The 16,927-nt window shown below is 44.5% G+C and overlaps 1 protein-coding gene across 4 annotated transcripts in view; it reads right to left on the bottom strand.

Annotated features, from left to right (window-relative positions):
* The window catches only part of AK4 (adenylate kinase 4), an 80,771-nt gene continuing 64,317 nt past the window's right edge, over window positions 474-16,927 (bottom strand). For 3 of the 4 annotated variants that reach the window (XM_005656154.3, XM_005656155.3, XM_021093607.1), the window contains 3 exons: window positions 12,196-12,368; window positions 8,188-8,306; window positions 474-6,503 (listed from right to left, as the gene is read on the bottom strand). In XM_005656154.3, the coding sequence (XP_005656211.1) occupies window positions 6,389-6,503; window positions 8,188-8,306; window positions 12,196-12,368 (407 nt within the window). In that variant the 3' untranslated portion in view covers window positions 474-6,388. 4 annotated transcript variants of the gene reach the window in all.

A 16,927-nucleotide genomic window follows, 5' to 3' on the forward strand; every position in this document is an offset into this window, starting at 1 on the left:
TTAACATGTCTAGACACATTTAGACCTATGGGTTTTTGTTTTTGTTTGGTTTTTTTTTTTTTTTTTGGTCTTTTGGCCATTTCTTGGGCCGCTTCTGCGGCATATGGAGGTTCCCAGGCTAGGGGTTGAATCATCGCTGTAGCCGCAGGCCTACGTCAGAGCCACAGCAACACAGGATCCGATATGTGTCTTTGACCTACACCACAGCCCACCGTATCGCCGGATCCTTAACCCACTGAGCGAGGCCAGGGATCGAACCCACAACCTCAGGGTGGATTCGTTAACCACTGTGCCACGACGGGAGCTCCAAACGAGGAGTTCTTGATGGTGCAGCAGGTTAAGGATCTGGTGTCGTCATTGCCGTGGCTTCAGTCATTGCTGGGCCCAGGTTTGATCCCTGGCCTAGAAACGTCTATGTGCTGCAGGCATGACCAGGGGGAGGGGGAGAGGATGTTAAATGAATCCACTAGTTATAAGCAGAAGGAAAAAACTTTATTTCTATCAAATTAAAAAGTAGGAATCAATCTTCAAGCAAGATAAAATAATCAGTAACACAATTAACAGGTAACAGCGCGAGTACAGATTGGACTACAGGTTTAGAGACTTGGAATTAAGGACATTCACCAAAATTAAGAGGGCTGACAACTCACTGAGGAAAAGCACTGATTCGTCGTAAACACACAACTTCTGGGGAAATGGAGCTGACATTTCACAGGACAGTAAACCAAAGACAAGGCGTCCTTAGGTTAGAGAACTGATGTGAGCTGGAGAGGGATCACAGTGAAACGCCATTCATTGGAACTCAACAATTCCCCGAGATCTGTTCATCTCAAAAACAAGAATATACAAAAATCAGTAGTACAAATTCTCATAAAATGTGAAAAGCCCTCTAAGCCCTGACACTTGAAGCTTAACCTAAAGACTGAGTTTTCATTTTCTTCCCTTTATTCTTCTCCAAATCAAACACAAAACATTGTTTTTATGTAGCACATTTCTGACTTTATACCCAAAGCTTTAAAACGAGGGGTGGAAAAAAGGTTTTATGCAATGGAGTTAGACGCACACGTCATCCCCGGGGAAAACCTTCGAGGTGCGCTGCTCTTTTGACAAGTTTTTAAGCAGGAGATCTTGTATTTCAATCTTTTATTTCCAGCATGACACTGTGCTTCCTTATCACCAAAGAGGGAATGAACATCCATGTCACACAAAAACTTTCGGCCTCTTGGAAATGTTTTAACCATGCCTCTCTCTCTCTCTCTCTCTCTCTCTCTCTCTCTCACACACACACACACACACACACACACACACCCCTGATCAAATTACGCAGTTCCCTGAAGCATACAGATAATGGCATTTATTTTGGCAAGAATTGTGCAGTTTGCTAAAAGAAAGATAAGGAATGGCATTTATCAACAATAGTAATTAAAACATGTCTCAACAGATGGAGGAAGCAGATTTTTCTTCATAGTTGAAATGAACCATGGAAAGGGTGGTCTTGCCACACTTTCATCTGGAAACCCGACTGGATCAGTTAAATACACAAAGGGGTGATAACTTATATATATGACCAGACCACATTCCATATTAAAAGAAGTTTCTAGCCCTAGCTCAGGAACTTCCACATGCTGTGGGTGCAGCCAAAAAAAATTTTTTTATTCAGTCACTGGGTTCTTCTTTTGAAACACAAAACAGACACGAGAGGTGGGCAGCGGCAGGGGGTGAGGGAAGCCATAGAGAAAAAGCTGTATCATACTACAATAGAGAAAAAGCAAGAGCATGCTACACGCACAACTCTGTCTTATGAATTGCCTTTCTGGCAAAATTACTGCAGCAAGGAACATATTGTCTAGTCAAGGAAAGCTACGAAATGAAATGCATCAGGTAGCTGTGAATGCGTCCCCAGATCCTGGGACCCAGCAGAGCACAGATGAGACAGATGCCTCTGTACATACAGTGTGCAACTACCACCAGGACCCGTTTCCTGTCTCAGCACCAGAGCGCCAAAAGCAAAGATTCCAGGTGGGAGCAGATATTGTTTTACCTATTCATGAGACTAGGTGAACTAGGCAAACATACCAAAAAGGCCCTTTGAAATTTCCTGATTAATCCCTGTAGGCATATGAAAAGATTAAGTAAATGGGATTGTTTTTAAATACTTGAGGCAAGATAACAGAGATAGTATTAGCTATTCCATAGGGCAATTGAGGGGATTTAATTAGACAATGGGTGCAGTGTGCTTAGTACCAAAAAAGAGTAACTACCAAGAAGGCTGATACCTTAACATATTTAGAAACGTGCTCCCTTTGTGATCTGAGCAATGACCTCCCCCTCCCCCCAGCAGAGGGAAAAGTCTCTTTAAACAAATAGCCAAAGACAACATTGAAATCCGGTTCCAGTGAACTACATTGTAGAAAAAGGCTTATTTATACATTTGCATAGGCCTGTTTCTGAATGTATCCTGTCATTGACATTATAAACAACAGAAAGCCACAGCAGCATCTCTCTTTCAAGAATCCTCCATCACCTATGTCTATTCTTATCACCTCCCCTGCCCTGCACACCCTGGGTGTAGCTGGGGCTCCCCTGAGCTTGGCGGCAGGAGGGTGCTGGGGGTGACCCTGGCAAAGGCAGGTGAGACACGACTGTGCATGATAAGCAGGGCCGCCACATCAGAGGATGGGCAAAGGCGTGGATGTGGCCTTGAGGATCCCGTTAATGTGTGACGGCACACGGGGAAGACGGTACTCTGTACTGGGTACCACTTGTTGACCTGCTAGCTCTTTGGGAAGATGAGATATCATCAGGGCCTTGTCTGCGGGTAGGAGGGAGAGATTTGTTCTGACATCCGGGAAGCAAAGTGAGTAGTGTCTAGATGGCTCCCAGGAGCCCAGGACTGTGTGTGAGCACCATGCCCGGGGGTAGGGGGGGAAACACACCTCAAGCATAAAGGTCCCTTCAGCGCCACAAGACCATGGACACTGAAAGGGTAGGCAGGTGAGGACCATGAGCTTGTCTGCTCCACAGATTAGCCGGGACCCAAGCCAGCCTACCTCAACCTCAACAGCCTTTCATTTCATTTATACGTGAGTAGTTGTGGAGGAGCAAAGGCTCAAACTCCTCTAGCAGCTTCTTTTGCTTAAGAAAAAGGGTGGGTGGGGGGAGGAAGAGTCCCACACAGAGCTGAATACCGCCATGGTGAAGTCTGCTGTTCTTGATGTGAGGCCCCCTAGAAATACAAGTGAAACCAAGCAGCTCAGCGCCATGTGTTGCTTGGGACACGACGTGGGGAGTTAAGGTCCAGGAGCGGAGTCAGGAGAACATGGGGGTGAGTCCTGTCTACACTGCAGCAGGAGCCAGGGCATGATGCTTCACGTTTCTGACTCTTGAACTGTCTATAAAAATGGGATCGTGCCTATCTCAAGGGATGCTGGAAAGATGAAACGAGCTGTTTAGGAAGGTCCTAAAACGGAACCGAACACTCAGGAGACCTTTGGGAAGTGGGAAGCCTGTCAGGATGAGGGAAACCAAAATGAACGAAGGGCAGGCTAGAGGAAGAAGGTGATTGGAGGCAGGGATCTTGGAAATCTATTCTTTTTGTTAATTATGAAAGAACGTCCCACGTGGCGGTAGAAGGCCAACCCAAGAAAGATGTCCCTTTAATTTCACCTTGGCCAAAATATTTTCGAGATCATTAAAGGAAAAACTAGACTTTGTTGTAGAAAAACACCAGAAAGAGATTTTGGGGCCACTGAACATGAAACATCATCTTTCAAAGATCACGGAGTCAGTGTTTGGTTTTTACTGGTCCAACCCAGCAAAGTTGACGGCCCTCAATACAGGGCAACCTCCTCTGAAACAGCAGACGCTGTGGAGACACACTGATGACCAAGGCTGCCTACAAGTGTCTGTTTTGCTGGAAGGGAAAAGCAAGGGAAGGACGGTGGCATGGAGAATGGATTCGGGGGTCCCCGGGCCATGTCCCACACCTCCATTCCAAAAGCAGTGATGACCCTGGGACATCCGTTAAACACTAAGAAAAAGGTATGAAGGGATTTCTGCTTCCAAAAAAAAAACCCCACTCACTTTCCTCTTCTGAAGAATCCCTGTGATCACCGTCGCGTTCCACTTTTCCTGGCTTGTGGAAATGGTCTCCTTGGGAGTTCCCGTCGTGGCGCAGTGGTTAACCAATTCGACTATGAGCCATGAGGTTGCGGGTTCGATCCCTGCCCTTGCTCAGTGGGTTGACCATCCAGCGTTGCCGTGAGCTGTGGTGTGGGTCGCAGACGTGGCTCAGATCCTGCGTTGCTGTGGCTCTGGTGTAGGCCGGTGGCTACAGCTCCGATTCGACCCCTAGCCTGGGAACCTCCATATGCCACGGGAGCGGCCCAAGAAATGGCAAAAAGACCCCCCCCCCAAAAAAAAAGGTCTCCTTGGCAGTGCTACTCTAAAGGGTGTAATGTTTCTCCTTTCAGAGGTGTTTTTCTCTAAACCTGGTTCCCCAGGAAACCAGAGCTATATCTGCAGGTCTGATTTTCACCCCATCCCCATCAACTGGCATTCAAACGACTCGCCCAAAGCACGCAGAAGCCACTCTCATGCACTGATGTTTTCCATACCCCAACTGGGCACTTGAATTGCACAAACCTAAAAAGTAAATCATCTCACGTCACTGTGATTCAGAGGATGAGGAGGAAATCCGTCTATGTTTCCACTAAGAGAGCCAAAGAACACTCACAAGGAGGGGGACAAAAGGGAGAGGAACTGGCGAGAGCTGGGGCAGTATTGTTAAGGACAGTGGACATGTCACCGTGCAGAATCCATGGGTCAGGGTACAGACTGGGAACTCACTGAGACGTCTTCAGAACCTAAGTAAGCATTTCAACACCGCTGACGTGCTGACATCAGCTTCTTTTGTTTTTTCACCAGTATGAAGAGTCAGACAGAGGTGACTCCTAGGAACAGCAAGGGACCCTCCCTGGGGACAATCATGATGCATAAAGAGGAATATTTATTGCTAAGGCAACAGGAATAAAATTTCATTGTCCTTCCCAGAGGTGAGCAAGAGTTATAAAAGATGGCCACCAAGTCTGGAAACCAGGCAAATCTTGGTTTATTGATATTACATTCCAATGAATGACAAAATAGTATGAGCTCTATTTCTAGACTTCATGGCCACCCTATAGAAAGCATCTTTGGAATAGAATAAAAAATTATGATTTTGTTTTCCCGTCATCGTAAACCTGTCATCATCAGTCTAGGCACAGCTAGTGCAACATTTTCCTCAACCCCACAGGCTCCATTCCCTTTACCAACTATTTATAATATACTTGGGTCACTCACAGAAGAAAAACGCTATCAGCATCGATATTTAGCAGCATTTTCAAAGTACATTTTTTTTTTGTCTTGACTAAAAAGCTAAACTATTATTTTAGTCCAGTAATTCCATACAGTCTTAGTTCTATACATAAGATATGATCTTGTAACATGTATGGAGGTGAATGAGTCCCATTGTGAGGGCTCCCCAAAGACTCTGAGGGTTTGATTTTGCTACAATCAAAGGAGCAGTGTCAACCCATGAGAGTCAGACCAGCAGTTTAAGGAGACCCTTCACATAGCTCAGATCCTGGTGCACGAAGAGAGCCAATACCATCCCACAGCTCTCGGCTCTTAGAAAGGAAGTGGAGAGGGGAAAAAAGCAGTAACAATTTGTATTTGTAACAGTCTAGGAAGGGAGAAAATAGATGTAAAAAAAATAGTCTATCATGGTAGAAACCAAATCCTCTCATTCCAGGATATCCGGAAAGGAGAGATTCTGTGATTCTATGAAGCATGGATGCAGAAAGGTGTCATACCTAACAGAAAAAAATGAACTGTGGAGAGCCACTCAAGGCCACTGAGAGCAGCTGGCTTCAATCCCACTGTCACCAGGAGGGCGTCTATGCCAGGACAAAGCTAGGCTCCAGCCCTTGACATTCTCAGGCTTCCTAGTGCTGTGGTTCAGCCTTTGGGGGCTGGGAAGAACCAGGGACCACCACCCTCACGTGAAAAAGGCTACTATGGCGACAACATGGCTGTCAAATCAGCTAGAGCTTGGGTTACACACATGGGAAAGAAATCCAGCCTGTACGTGCTTGCTTGCTTTCTTATGAAGGACCTGAGACATGTGCAGAGACATCTTAAACCTGTGGAGGTGACCCTTCTATTAGAAAAGCAGAAGAGCCTCTTCGTTAACTCTTCCTATTCATTAGTTTTCTTATCAGTTCACCATTTAAACTAGAAAAGACGCTGCGAGCTATCTCGGCTAGCTTCTAATAGGGACACGGCACCAACACTACACATACGATTGGATGAATGGACCATATCTTCCTGCTTCTTCTACTGGGTGGGCTCAGTATGCTTCTTTGGACTGAATAGGTGTGATCTTGTTCGAGAAAAGTGTGTAAACATAGGGCCAGATTTTGTTAGTCTCCGTTCCCGAAAATTGGTGGAGCACTCCTCGGCCCCTGAAAGACAAAGTCCAACAATAAGGCATTTTTAGGTCTCCTTTTGACATATCACAGCAGATGAAGATCTCGTGGTCTATGTTACATATCAGAAAGTGACAAAACAGTCCCTATAAATGTCTCAACATGCCACTGAGGCCTATCTTTTTTTTTTTTTTTTTGGTCTTTTTGCCATTTCTTGGGCCGCTCCCGCAGCATATGGAGGTTCCCAGGCTAGGGGTCCAGTTGGAGCTGTAGCCGCTGGCTTACACCATAGTCACAGCCAGGAGGGATCCCAGCCGCATCTGCAACCTACACCACAGCTCACGGCAATGCCGGATCCTTAACCCACTGAGCAAGGCCAAGGATCAAACCTATAACCTCCTGGTTCCTAGTCCAATTTGTTAAGCACTGAGCCACAACGGGAACTCTCCGGGCATATCTAAATAAGGCCAGAGCTTCTGCAATTCTGGCTGGCTTGCCATCATGCCTCCTTTTCTTCTCCGCTTTAAAACATATCAAAGAGCAACATTTTAAGGACAATCCCAAATCTGCCTCAATACACACACTGAAAAAAGCAAATCAGGGACACTCTCTGGGACTCTAAAACCCTTAACTTACAACAACAAATCATGAAACGCAAGATACACCCTAATAAGATCAAGAACCCCTGATCTTGCTAAAGTATTTAAGGACTGCAAGGTTGGAAAGTGATTATAGCCGAGACTGTACATGTGGTCATGCAGCCCGGATATGGGTTTTGTTTGGCTTTCATGCTTTTGTTCACAAAATCTGTTGCCAGTATAAAAATTGGCATTTTCTTCCACAGAGAGAGCCTGATTTCTGCGTCTCTTGAAAAACCAGAATCATTGGCCATAATGAGCTAGCTTGAGGGCCCCTGTGGTGGTGATAATTGGCTGGAGCAACAGTGGAGTTGTCCGGTTCAACTGTCACTCAATGGCCCAGCTGGACACGTCCCCTGCCAGGTTTGATACTCATTTCCAATACCTGCCTGACCCCTGTTGTCATCATTTTGCAAACTGTAATTTATAGTTTTAGCATTTCTTTGGCAACTCCCTCCAGACACATCTAGGCCAAAAGTCCCTTCTAATCGTCTATTCAAATCAGATATTTACATGTGGGAGTGTCAAAATAGAAATTCATTTCAGTCCTGTAAGAAGAAAAATGAAACTAAGTCTAGAGGCAGTTTTACAATCAGACAGAGATGACAAGGTTTCAGTCCTTATAAGAGCTTCAGTATAAAAGAACCAGGCATCCTCTGGTGTTCCCATCGTGGCTCAGTGGTTAACGAATCCGATTAGGAACCATGAGGTTGTGGGTTCGATCTATGGTGTTGCTACGTGGGTTAAGGATCTGGCGTTGCTGTGAGCTGTGGTGTAGGTTGCAGACACAGCTTGCATCCCACATTGCTGTGGCCATTGTGTAGGCTGGCTACCAGCTCCGATGACACCCCTAGCCTGGGAACCTCCATATGCCATAGGTGTGGCCCTAGAAAGACAAAAAAAAAAAAGAACCAGGCATCCTCTGCCAGGTACACCTCTAGCATTTCATCTGACTTGCACCTGGGAGGTACTATGCCTTTAGCTTAAAGAAACACGTGCCCACCACAGTCCAATGTCTTTCCCAAGAGGCTCCACGCCATTCTGGTCGCCCATCTGCCATGGAAACATCAAAGCACACTCACTTGTATAATTCGATCACTGGCTTTGCCACATCCTTGTACTGTCTTAGTCTGGCAGCAACTGCTTCAGGTTTGTCGTCTTCCTGCTGGATCAATGGCTCACCAGTAATGTCATCAATCCCCTAAAATACCAGAAAAACCAGTTAGATGGCTGGCAGCTGGACCATGCTGGTGCAAAACTATGTATTCACCTTGGACTCCCACCACGTGATGTGTGAGGCCTGGGTGACAACAGTGACGGCGCAGGTAGTTCGAAAAAGCAAAGGCACTCGTTAGAGTATGTTAACCTTTCTTCATGAGAGCGGACATTAAATCTTGACTAACTTCTCAGATCTTTCTAGTGCTTTTGATAAGTATTACCTTTAACTCACAATTCAAAATTCCAGGCCAACTCCCCCAACAACAACCGACCATTAGACAATGTCATTCTGGCCCTCGAAATAGTCCTCGAACTGGTTTCTAAAGGCTGAATTCTCCACATGGAAAAGAAATGTCTCAGACCAAACGATTTACTTGGGAAAAACACTGATGGAGGAGAAAGTGTCCATCTCTGCTACCTTTCAAATTCTACCATGTAGCTCTTTTGATATTAATCTTACTCAGCTTATTCTACTAAAGCAAACAATGACATCTAAAGGTAGATTAAGGAGTTCCCGTTGTGGCTCCGGAGGTGAAGAACCTGACGAGTGTCCATGAAGATGCAGGTTTTATCCCTGGCCTTACTCAGGAGGTTAAGGATCCGGCGTTGCCATGAGCTGCGGTGTACATCACAGATGTGGCTCAGATCTGGCATTGCTCTGACTGTGGTGTAGGCCAACAGCTGTAGCTCCAGTTTGATCCCTAGCCTGGGAACTTCTATTTGCCACAGGTGTGGTCTTTAAAAAAATAAATAAAATTTAAAAAATAAAGACAGATTAAAATAGGCATGAATCATGACTATGAGAATCAGGAACAAACATTCTGAGAACAGAAAAACTGTAACCAAAAAAAATCTGATGTATTTTCACCTTCTCGGAACCTACACATACTTACAAAAAAGCAAAACGGCACAACCTAATTTGCCTCTCATGTCCACTACTAGAGAAGGACGGTAGTTATAAGAAACAAATCTGGGAGTTCCCGTCGTGGCGCAGCAGAAATGAACCTGACTAGGAACCATGAGATTGCAGGTTCAATCCCTGGCCTCACTCAGTGGGTTAAGGATCCGGCGTTGCCGTGAGCTGTGGTGTAGGTTGCAGACACGGCTTGGATGTGGTATTGCTGTGGCTGTGGTGTAGGCTGCAGCTGTAGCTTCGATTAGATCCCTGGCCTGGGAACCTCCATATGCTGTGGGTACGGCCCTAAAATGCAAAAAAGAAAAGAAAGAAACAAATCTGGCAAAAAGCAGGCTACGGCAAAACTAAAAGGCTCAGGTATTCCATTGGAAAATTCAAAACTGGCCGTAAGTTTGAAATGCCCTAAAACTCCATTAGAGCTCAGGACCTTAGATATGTAACCTGCACTGGTGAGCCACATAATTATCATCTGTGTATTTCATGGCTGATGCCCTGGTGAAACAGGAGAGATGGGGATGGGAAAAGGCTGTATATCAGCTATGTTCCCCTCTCCTTGATTTTACTTATTGCTGAAAAGCTCAGAGGTCATTTCTGGGACTTCAGAGCACCAGGAAACACAACCAATTCCAGAAAAAGCAGAATGACACTAGGACAACAGTGTCTGGAGAGCTTGGCCACAGCAGTTGACCAGGTAGCACTTTCACTGCTGTCTTTGCAAAAGTGTTGTAACTACAGGTCTTCTTTTAGGGAGACCCAGTCTTTGGGAAGAAACTCAGTATTACAGCTTCTCAAATTTGAAGAGAATCTTTGCATCTGCAGATTTAGGCAGAGAAAAAATATGAAGCCTTTAGACTCCAATGCCTACTCAGAACCCTCTTTTCCTCCCTATCCATTTTTTTTTCTCCATACTAGCTTCTTAGGATGGAATGAAAAAAGGGATCTAATAAATAATAAAGGACCTGAAGAACTTAAGATTTTTAAAGTGAAGACTGCAAAAGGAGACTTAGCGCTTAGCCCAAATGGAAAGGACTCATAATGACGACCTAGGTCACCCAGGAGCTAGGAAGGCAAGCTTAACCCCTAGAAGTAGTTTTCTGTATTTATTACTGACTCTAACTTATATTCAAGGCTAACCTATATTAACAATAACATATATTCCATAAATGTTAACTCAGTGAGACACAAGAGCCACCGCTTCCACACTGGTATAATAATAAGTAACACTATCAACACCAAATTAACTGAAACTAAGAATTATCAGGCTGGGAGTTCCCTTTGCGGCTCAGTGGTAATGAACCTCACTAGGATCCATGAGGATTGAGGTTCAATCTCTGGCCTCCAAATAAGCAGCAGTGTAGGTCACAGTCAGGGCTCAGATCCTGTGTTGCTGTGGCTGTGACACAGGCCGGCAGCTGCAGCTCCGATTCAATCTTTAGCCTAGGAATTTCCATAGGCCACCAATGCGGCCCTAAGATATTTAAAAAATAAAAAAGAATTATCAGACTGAACTAATTCATGTCTTGACCAGAAAGAACAATAACTCTTTAAATGAATTTGTCTGGAGTTCCCATCTTGGCACAGTGGAAACGAATCCAACGAGGAACCATGAGGTTGCGGGTTCAATCCCTGGCCTCACTCAGTGGGTTAAGGATCCAGCATTGTCATGAGCTGTGGTGTAGGTCACAGACGGGACGCAGATCTGGCATTACTGTGGCTCTGGCAGCAACAGCTATGATTAGACCCCTAGCCTGGGAACCTCCATATGCCACAGGTGTGGTCCTAAAGAGACAAACACAAAAAAAATAAAAAAATAAAAAAAATAAATGAATTTGTCAGAAGTTTCTTTAAACATGTATCTTGATATGTGTTTAATTTTATGTTAAATGCATAGATGGTATAGTTTGAACTTCTTTTTAAGGGCAATCTTTTATTCCTCTGCCCCTCCCAACTCCCTATACTTCCTCACTCCCACCACACCCAGGACCCCACTCACCTAACCCTGTTCCTTATTTTGTCCCAGCTCCCAGGACAGATCCTTCATACCTTTATCCCTACTCATAATGAAGCTAGAGAGCAGTTATAAAACACATAAACAGATGTACATAAGGGGGGTTGTCACTTATTTTTCAAAAGTCATTCCCACTCAACAATACCCATGGGAAATATTTCTCCAGGTCAAAGAATATAGTACTAAGTCATTCTTTTATTTATGTATTTATTTTTACTGAATATATAATATTCCAAAATGTGGGTATTCTCAAATTTAACCACCCTTATAGATGAACATTCATTTTCAGGTTTTATTCTTCCCACTACAAACAGCACTGAAATGAGTCCCATTTATGTGCGTGACCTTACCTGCCAGTGCTCCCATTTCCATAGATGGTATGCCCACAAGGGGGTTGAGTGAAATATGTATTTAAAAATTTTAATCTAGGAGTTCCCGTTGTGGCGCAGTGGTTAACGAATCTGACTAGGAACCATGAGGTTGCAGGTTCAATCCCTCACCTCGCTCAGTGGGTTCAGGATCCGGCATTGCTGGGAGCTGTGGTGTAGGTCGCAGACGCAGCTTGGATCCTGCATTGCTGTGCCTCTGGCATAGGCTGGCAGCTATAGCTCCAATTCGATCCCTAGCCTGGGAACCTCCCTATGCCGTGGGTGCAGCCCTAGAAAAAGACCAAAAAAAAAAAAAAAAAAAGTAATGTAGATGGCAGGGTTGCATTGTCAAAAGCAGTATTTCACATTGCCCAATACAGATGAGTCTTCCCAGTACCCAACCAGCAGTGGCTGCTGTACATGTTACTTTACATGCCTTGACTCCTAGTAAATATTTGTTGGCTATGGATATTCGCTCTTTTTGGAAGAGCCAGTTCATATTGTTCACCCACTCTTTAAATGCAATGCAATGTTTTACCTCTTTCTTGTCAATTTGTGAGAGTGCTTTATCTATTCTTACATGTACATGAGGTGGGTTGAAGTCCAGGTTATACACCCTTCCACTAGAAGGGTGAATCCAGCGCCGGCTGAGACGATCTTTGAGCGTTTCAAATGGAATGTTCAAAGTGATCACTAGATCCAGGTCACATATTTTGTCCAAGGCTTCAGCCTGAACTAATGTTCTAGGAAAACCTAAATGCCAAAAACAAAACATATCAAACGCGAGACACTTCCCAATTCCAATCAGTTGTTGAAATATTTTCAGTGACAGAATAATCAAACGGGCACATAAACTACCCAGAAAGGAGCTTTCACCAGGACTTTCTATCTACCTCTGTACATTTAATATGAGAAGAAAACATGCTACTTTATATCTGGCTTAAGCATTTGGAACATTCAAGGTTAAGGAGTCACTCGATAAAAGCAGAAAGTGCTACAGGTCACTAGACAAGGTAGGCTCAGCTCCAGACTCTGGGCAAGTTATACCACCGTCACTTCCTCTTCTCTTAAAAAATTGAAGGCACAAAATTTTATCTGTGTCCTTTTAACTCTAACAGCCTATGAGTACATTATTCTTTGGCTACCACTATGTATACACATGTTTTTTTAAGTCTAATCAAGTCAAGAAAGATCCTTCACTCAAACCTTCATTTGAGCTGGCACCTTAAGAAGGGAGACTGGAGTTCCCGTTGTGGCGCAGCAGAAATGAGTCCAACTAGGAAACATGAGGCTACAGGTTCGATCCCTGGCCTTGCTCAGTGGGTTAAGGATCCAGCGTGTCGTGAGCTGTGGTGTGGGTCGAAGATGCGGCTGGAATCCTGCATTGCTGTGGCTCTGGTGTAGGCCAGTGGCTACAACTCTGACTAGACCCCTAGCCTGGGAACCTCCATATACCGCGGGAACAGCCCTAAAAAGACAAAAGACCAAAAGAAAATAAAAGGGGTGGGAGGAGACAAAATTCCAATCTCAAAAAGAACTACTGGGTTTTTTTGGGGCGGCGGCCGGGGTGGGGGGTTGTTTTGGGTTTGGTTGCTTTTTAGGCCGCACCTGTGGCATATGGAAGTTCCCAGCCTAGGGGCTGAGTTGGAGCTGCAGCTGCCGGCTATGTCACAGCCACAGCAATGGGGGATCCAAGCCACTGGTTTTGTTGTTTTAAAATGTCTGCACCTGCAGCATATGGTATGCAAGGTCCCAGGTCAGGGAATGAATCTGAGCTGTAACTGTGGCGCTGTGGCAAGGCCAGATCCTTTAACCCAAAGGGCTGTGGCAACACCAGATCCTTTTACCCACTGTGTGGAGCAAAGAATAGAACCTCCACCTCCACAGTGACTCAAAAGCTGCTGCTGTCAAATTCCTAACTCACTGCACCACAGCAGGATATCAAAGAACTGGTGCTTTTTAAAACTATTTGGATACTGCAAAACTTATAAATTCATCCTAGTTTTCTAAATGAGAGGAAACAAACTAAAATTGAAATTTGGACTCATGGTCATCACTTCTTTTTTTGCAGCTAGCTGACACCAAATTACATACTTTTTTTTTTTTTATCCCGAGGGATTGATCTGTTTTAAACATAACTCCAGGTTTGGCTGGGGTGGGACTATACAATAGTATCTTTTACCTAGAGTTTGTCTGTTCTACTGAAAACCTTAGGGAAGCATAGATAAGGGTTAGTCATGGATGAGAATTCTGATTTCCTTTGGTCTTAAATTTTTCCCAGTTACACCCAACTCACCTCTTCCCACAACTTCACCTATAGGTTTCTCATCCTGCAGCCTAGGCTCTCGTGCCAATAGCCACCCAGCTGTATCTTCTCCTTCCTCCCACACTGACTCACTGGCTAAGCATCCCCTTCACGTAAAGGCACCCACATGTTGGGAGATTATGATTAGAAGTATGTTCGTGGTGCTTTTGCAATGATAAGGCAGGTGGTGCCTTGCTACTCTTTTATGGCTTCTAATTCTTTAAACTGAGAATATAGTATTTTCAAAATGGTCTTTAAATAAACTGCTAGCTAGATTTTTTTTCTTCAATCTCAACATAATTTATGTTAGATCAGATTAAGACTACTCGGTATTTGGGAAAGTAAAAGGTCAAATCATATGTGCCCAAGATCAGAACAATGCAGACACCTTGGCCATATTCGCCCTGGAAGGCAGATATTCCCAGCACAGAGCGGGAAAACACTAGAATAGTTATCGTCTAGTGTTCTAATCAGTGTACACCCTCCTTTGATTAGTCTCCCTTATTTTGAAATAATTCAGTGGAATTATATGACTCTTGAGTTCTGTAAATTCAATATGTAACCTTTCCATTATGGAATGGTTTGATTACTTTAATATCAGTTCAGTAAGCAACTTTTCTTTTGATTATTAAGTTCAAAAACAAACTGGGGGAGTTCCCGTCGTGGGACAGTGGTTAACGAATCCGACTAGGAACCATGAGGTTGCGGGTTCGATCCCTGCCCTTGCTCAGTGGGTTAACGATCCGGCGTTGCCGTGAGCTGTGGTGTAGGTCGCAGATGCGGCTCGGATCCTGCGTTGCTGTGGCTCTGGCATAGGCTGGCAGCTATAGCTCCGATTCGACCCCTAGCCTGGGAACCTCCATATGCCGCGAGAGCGGCCCACAAAATAGCAAAAAAAAAAAAAAAAAAAAGACCGAAAAAAAAAAAAAACCTGACTTTGAAGTTCCCATTGTTGCTCAGTGGTTAACGAACTCGGGTAGTATCCATGAGGCTGCGGGTTCAATCCCTGGACTCCCTCAGTGGGTTAAGGATCCGGCGTTGCCCTCAGCTGTGGTATAGTTCGCAGATGCGGCTTAGGTCCCAAGTTTCTATGGCTGTGGTCTAGGCTGGCAGCTGCAGTTCCAATTCAACCCCTAGCCTGGGAACTTCCATATGCTAAAGGTGTGACCCTAACAAGCAAAAAAAGAAAACACCAAAAACCAGGGAGTTCCTGTTGTGACTCAGTGGTAATGAACCCGAGTAGTATCCATGAGGATGCAGGTTTGATTCCTGGCCTCACTCAGTTGGTTGGGGATTCAGTGTTGCCGTGAGCTTCGATATAGGCTGGCAGCTGCAGCTCTGATTCAACACCTAGCCTAGGACTTCCATATGCTGCAGGTGTTACCCTAAAAAGCAAAAAAAGAAAAATGGAAATAAAGAAGTCTGCAGCCAAAACTACCCCAAATCAATCTCTTTGTTCTTTCCTCAAACCCATTTTCAAAAAGCCATCTTTTAAAGCAGTAACTTCCAAAGAGACTTTTGGAAGACTCTCCAAAGAGAGTACAGAATAGAACATTTCATTCTTTTTAATCTTCTGTTTTAGAGGGTTCATTTTATGTTATATATTTAAAAAATTGTACGTGTACCTCATTTATAAATACATATCTATATATCAAAGATGTAGACGCAACATTTTTACTGATGAATGTACACAAAGAATTTTAGAGACCCCTTTAAAGACCTACATTCTCAGCCACAGTTCCAGGGCCTCGTGTTCCAGCATCACTAGCCATAACCCTGAAAAGGAAACACTCTTCTTTATTTTCTGGGTAGAAGTTGAAAGCTGAAAAAAGCCCTAGGAAATATGCAGCTCTAAAAGAGAAAAAGACAGTTCCTCCAACAAATAAAAACTCAATCTAGGAAGTTCCTATTGTGGCTCAGCAGTAAAGAGCTTGACTAGTATTCATGAGGATTCTGGTTCAATCCCTGGCCTTGCTCAGTGGGTTAAGGATCCAGCTTTGCCACAAGCTGTGGTGTAGGTTGCAAACTCTGCTCAGATCCTGAGTGGCTATGGCTGTGGCGTAGGGCGGCAGTTGTAGCTCCAATTCAACCAACCACCAGCCTGGGAACTTCCATATGCCACAGGTTCAGCACAAGGAAGCAAAACAAACAAACAAATCACACAGCAACAACACTCAAATCTTATTGGCTAAAGTTTCCTTGTCTAAGAGGGAAGAAGCAAGTTGGCTCAGCTCCCCAACTGATTCCAAATGCTGGGGGCCTCTGGAGGAATGGGTGAGAAATACAACTGTGTGCAAAAGAAGCTGAATTCCCAAGGAAGAGATTTCAAAAGCCTGTTGGGTGGTGCCTACCTACTGGGCTCTCACACTCAGACCAGCTGACAACCACAGAGCACCCTTCATTCTGGTGGCTTAGAGGCCTCTTGTTAGGAAGACAGCTCTTACCATGTTCTCCCTTTCACAAAACAGGCTCAAGGTGAAAGAACCAGAGAAATGAAACATCTAAAATGGAAGAGTTATGCTTTAAGATGTTCATATTGTTGGAAAGCAACTGTCTCAGTGGTTTAGAAGTAATTAACAACTGAAATGTGTCATTGCACAATTTCAAGGATTCTCCATCTGGCAGGGTACAAAGTGACAAGGACAGACCAAAAAGAAAAGGTTAGGGATGCTCAGATTTCAACCCAGGCTGATGAGAACGGAAGATTTAGGAGGAAGAATAGGACTTTTTTTTTTTAATTTTTTAAATGATCCAAATGATTTCAATACATATCCCAATTGATTAAGAAGAACCACCAAACTGCTCAGTAATAACAGCAGTGGAGGTGCAGTATCAAGAATCTGACAGCTGGGAGTTCCCATTGTGGCTCAGCAGGTTAAGAACCTTGGGGATGAGGGTATGACCCCTGGCCTTGCTCAGTGGGTTGGGGATCTGGTGTTGCTACAAGCTGCGCAAGGTCACAGATGCAGTTCAGATCCAGCGTGGCGGGAGCTGGGGCTGGGGCAAA

Source organism: Sus scrofa, chromosome 6 (assembly GCF_000003025.6).
Source record: "Sus scrofa isolate TJ Tabasco breed Duroc chromosome 6, Sscrofa11.1, whole genome shotgun sequence".
Lineage (NCBI taxonomy): Eukaryota > Metazoa > Chordata > Mammalia > Artiodactyla > Suidae > Sus > Sus scrofa.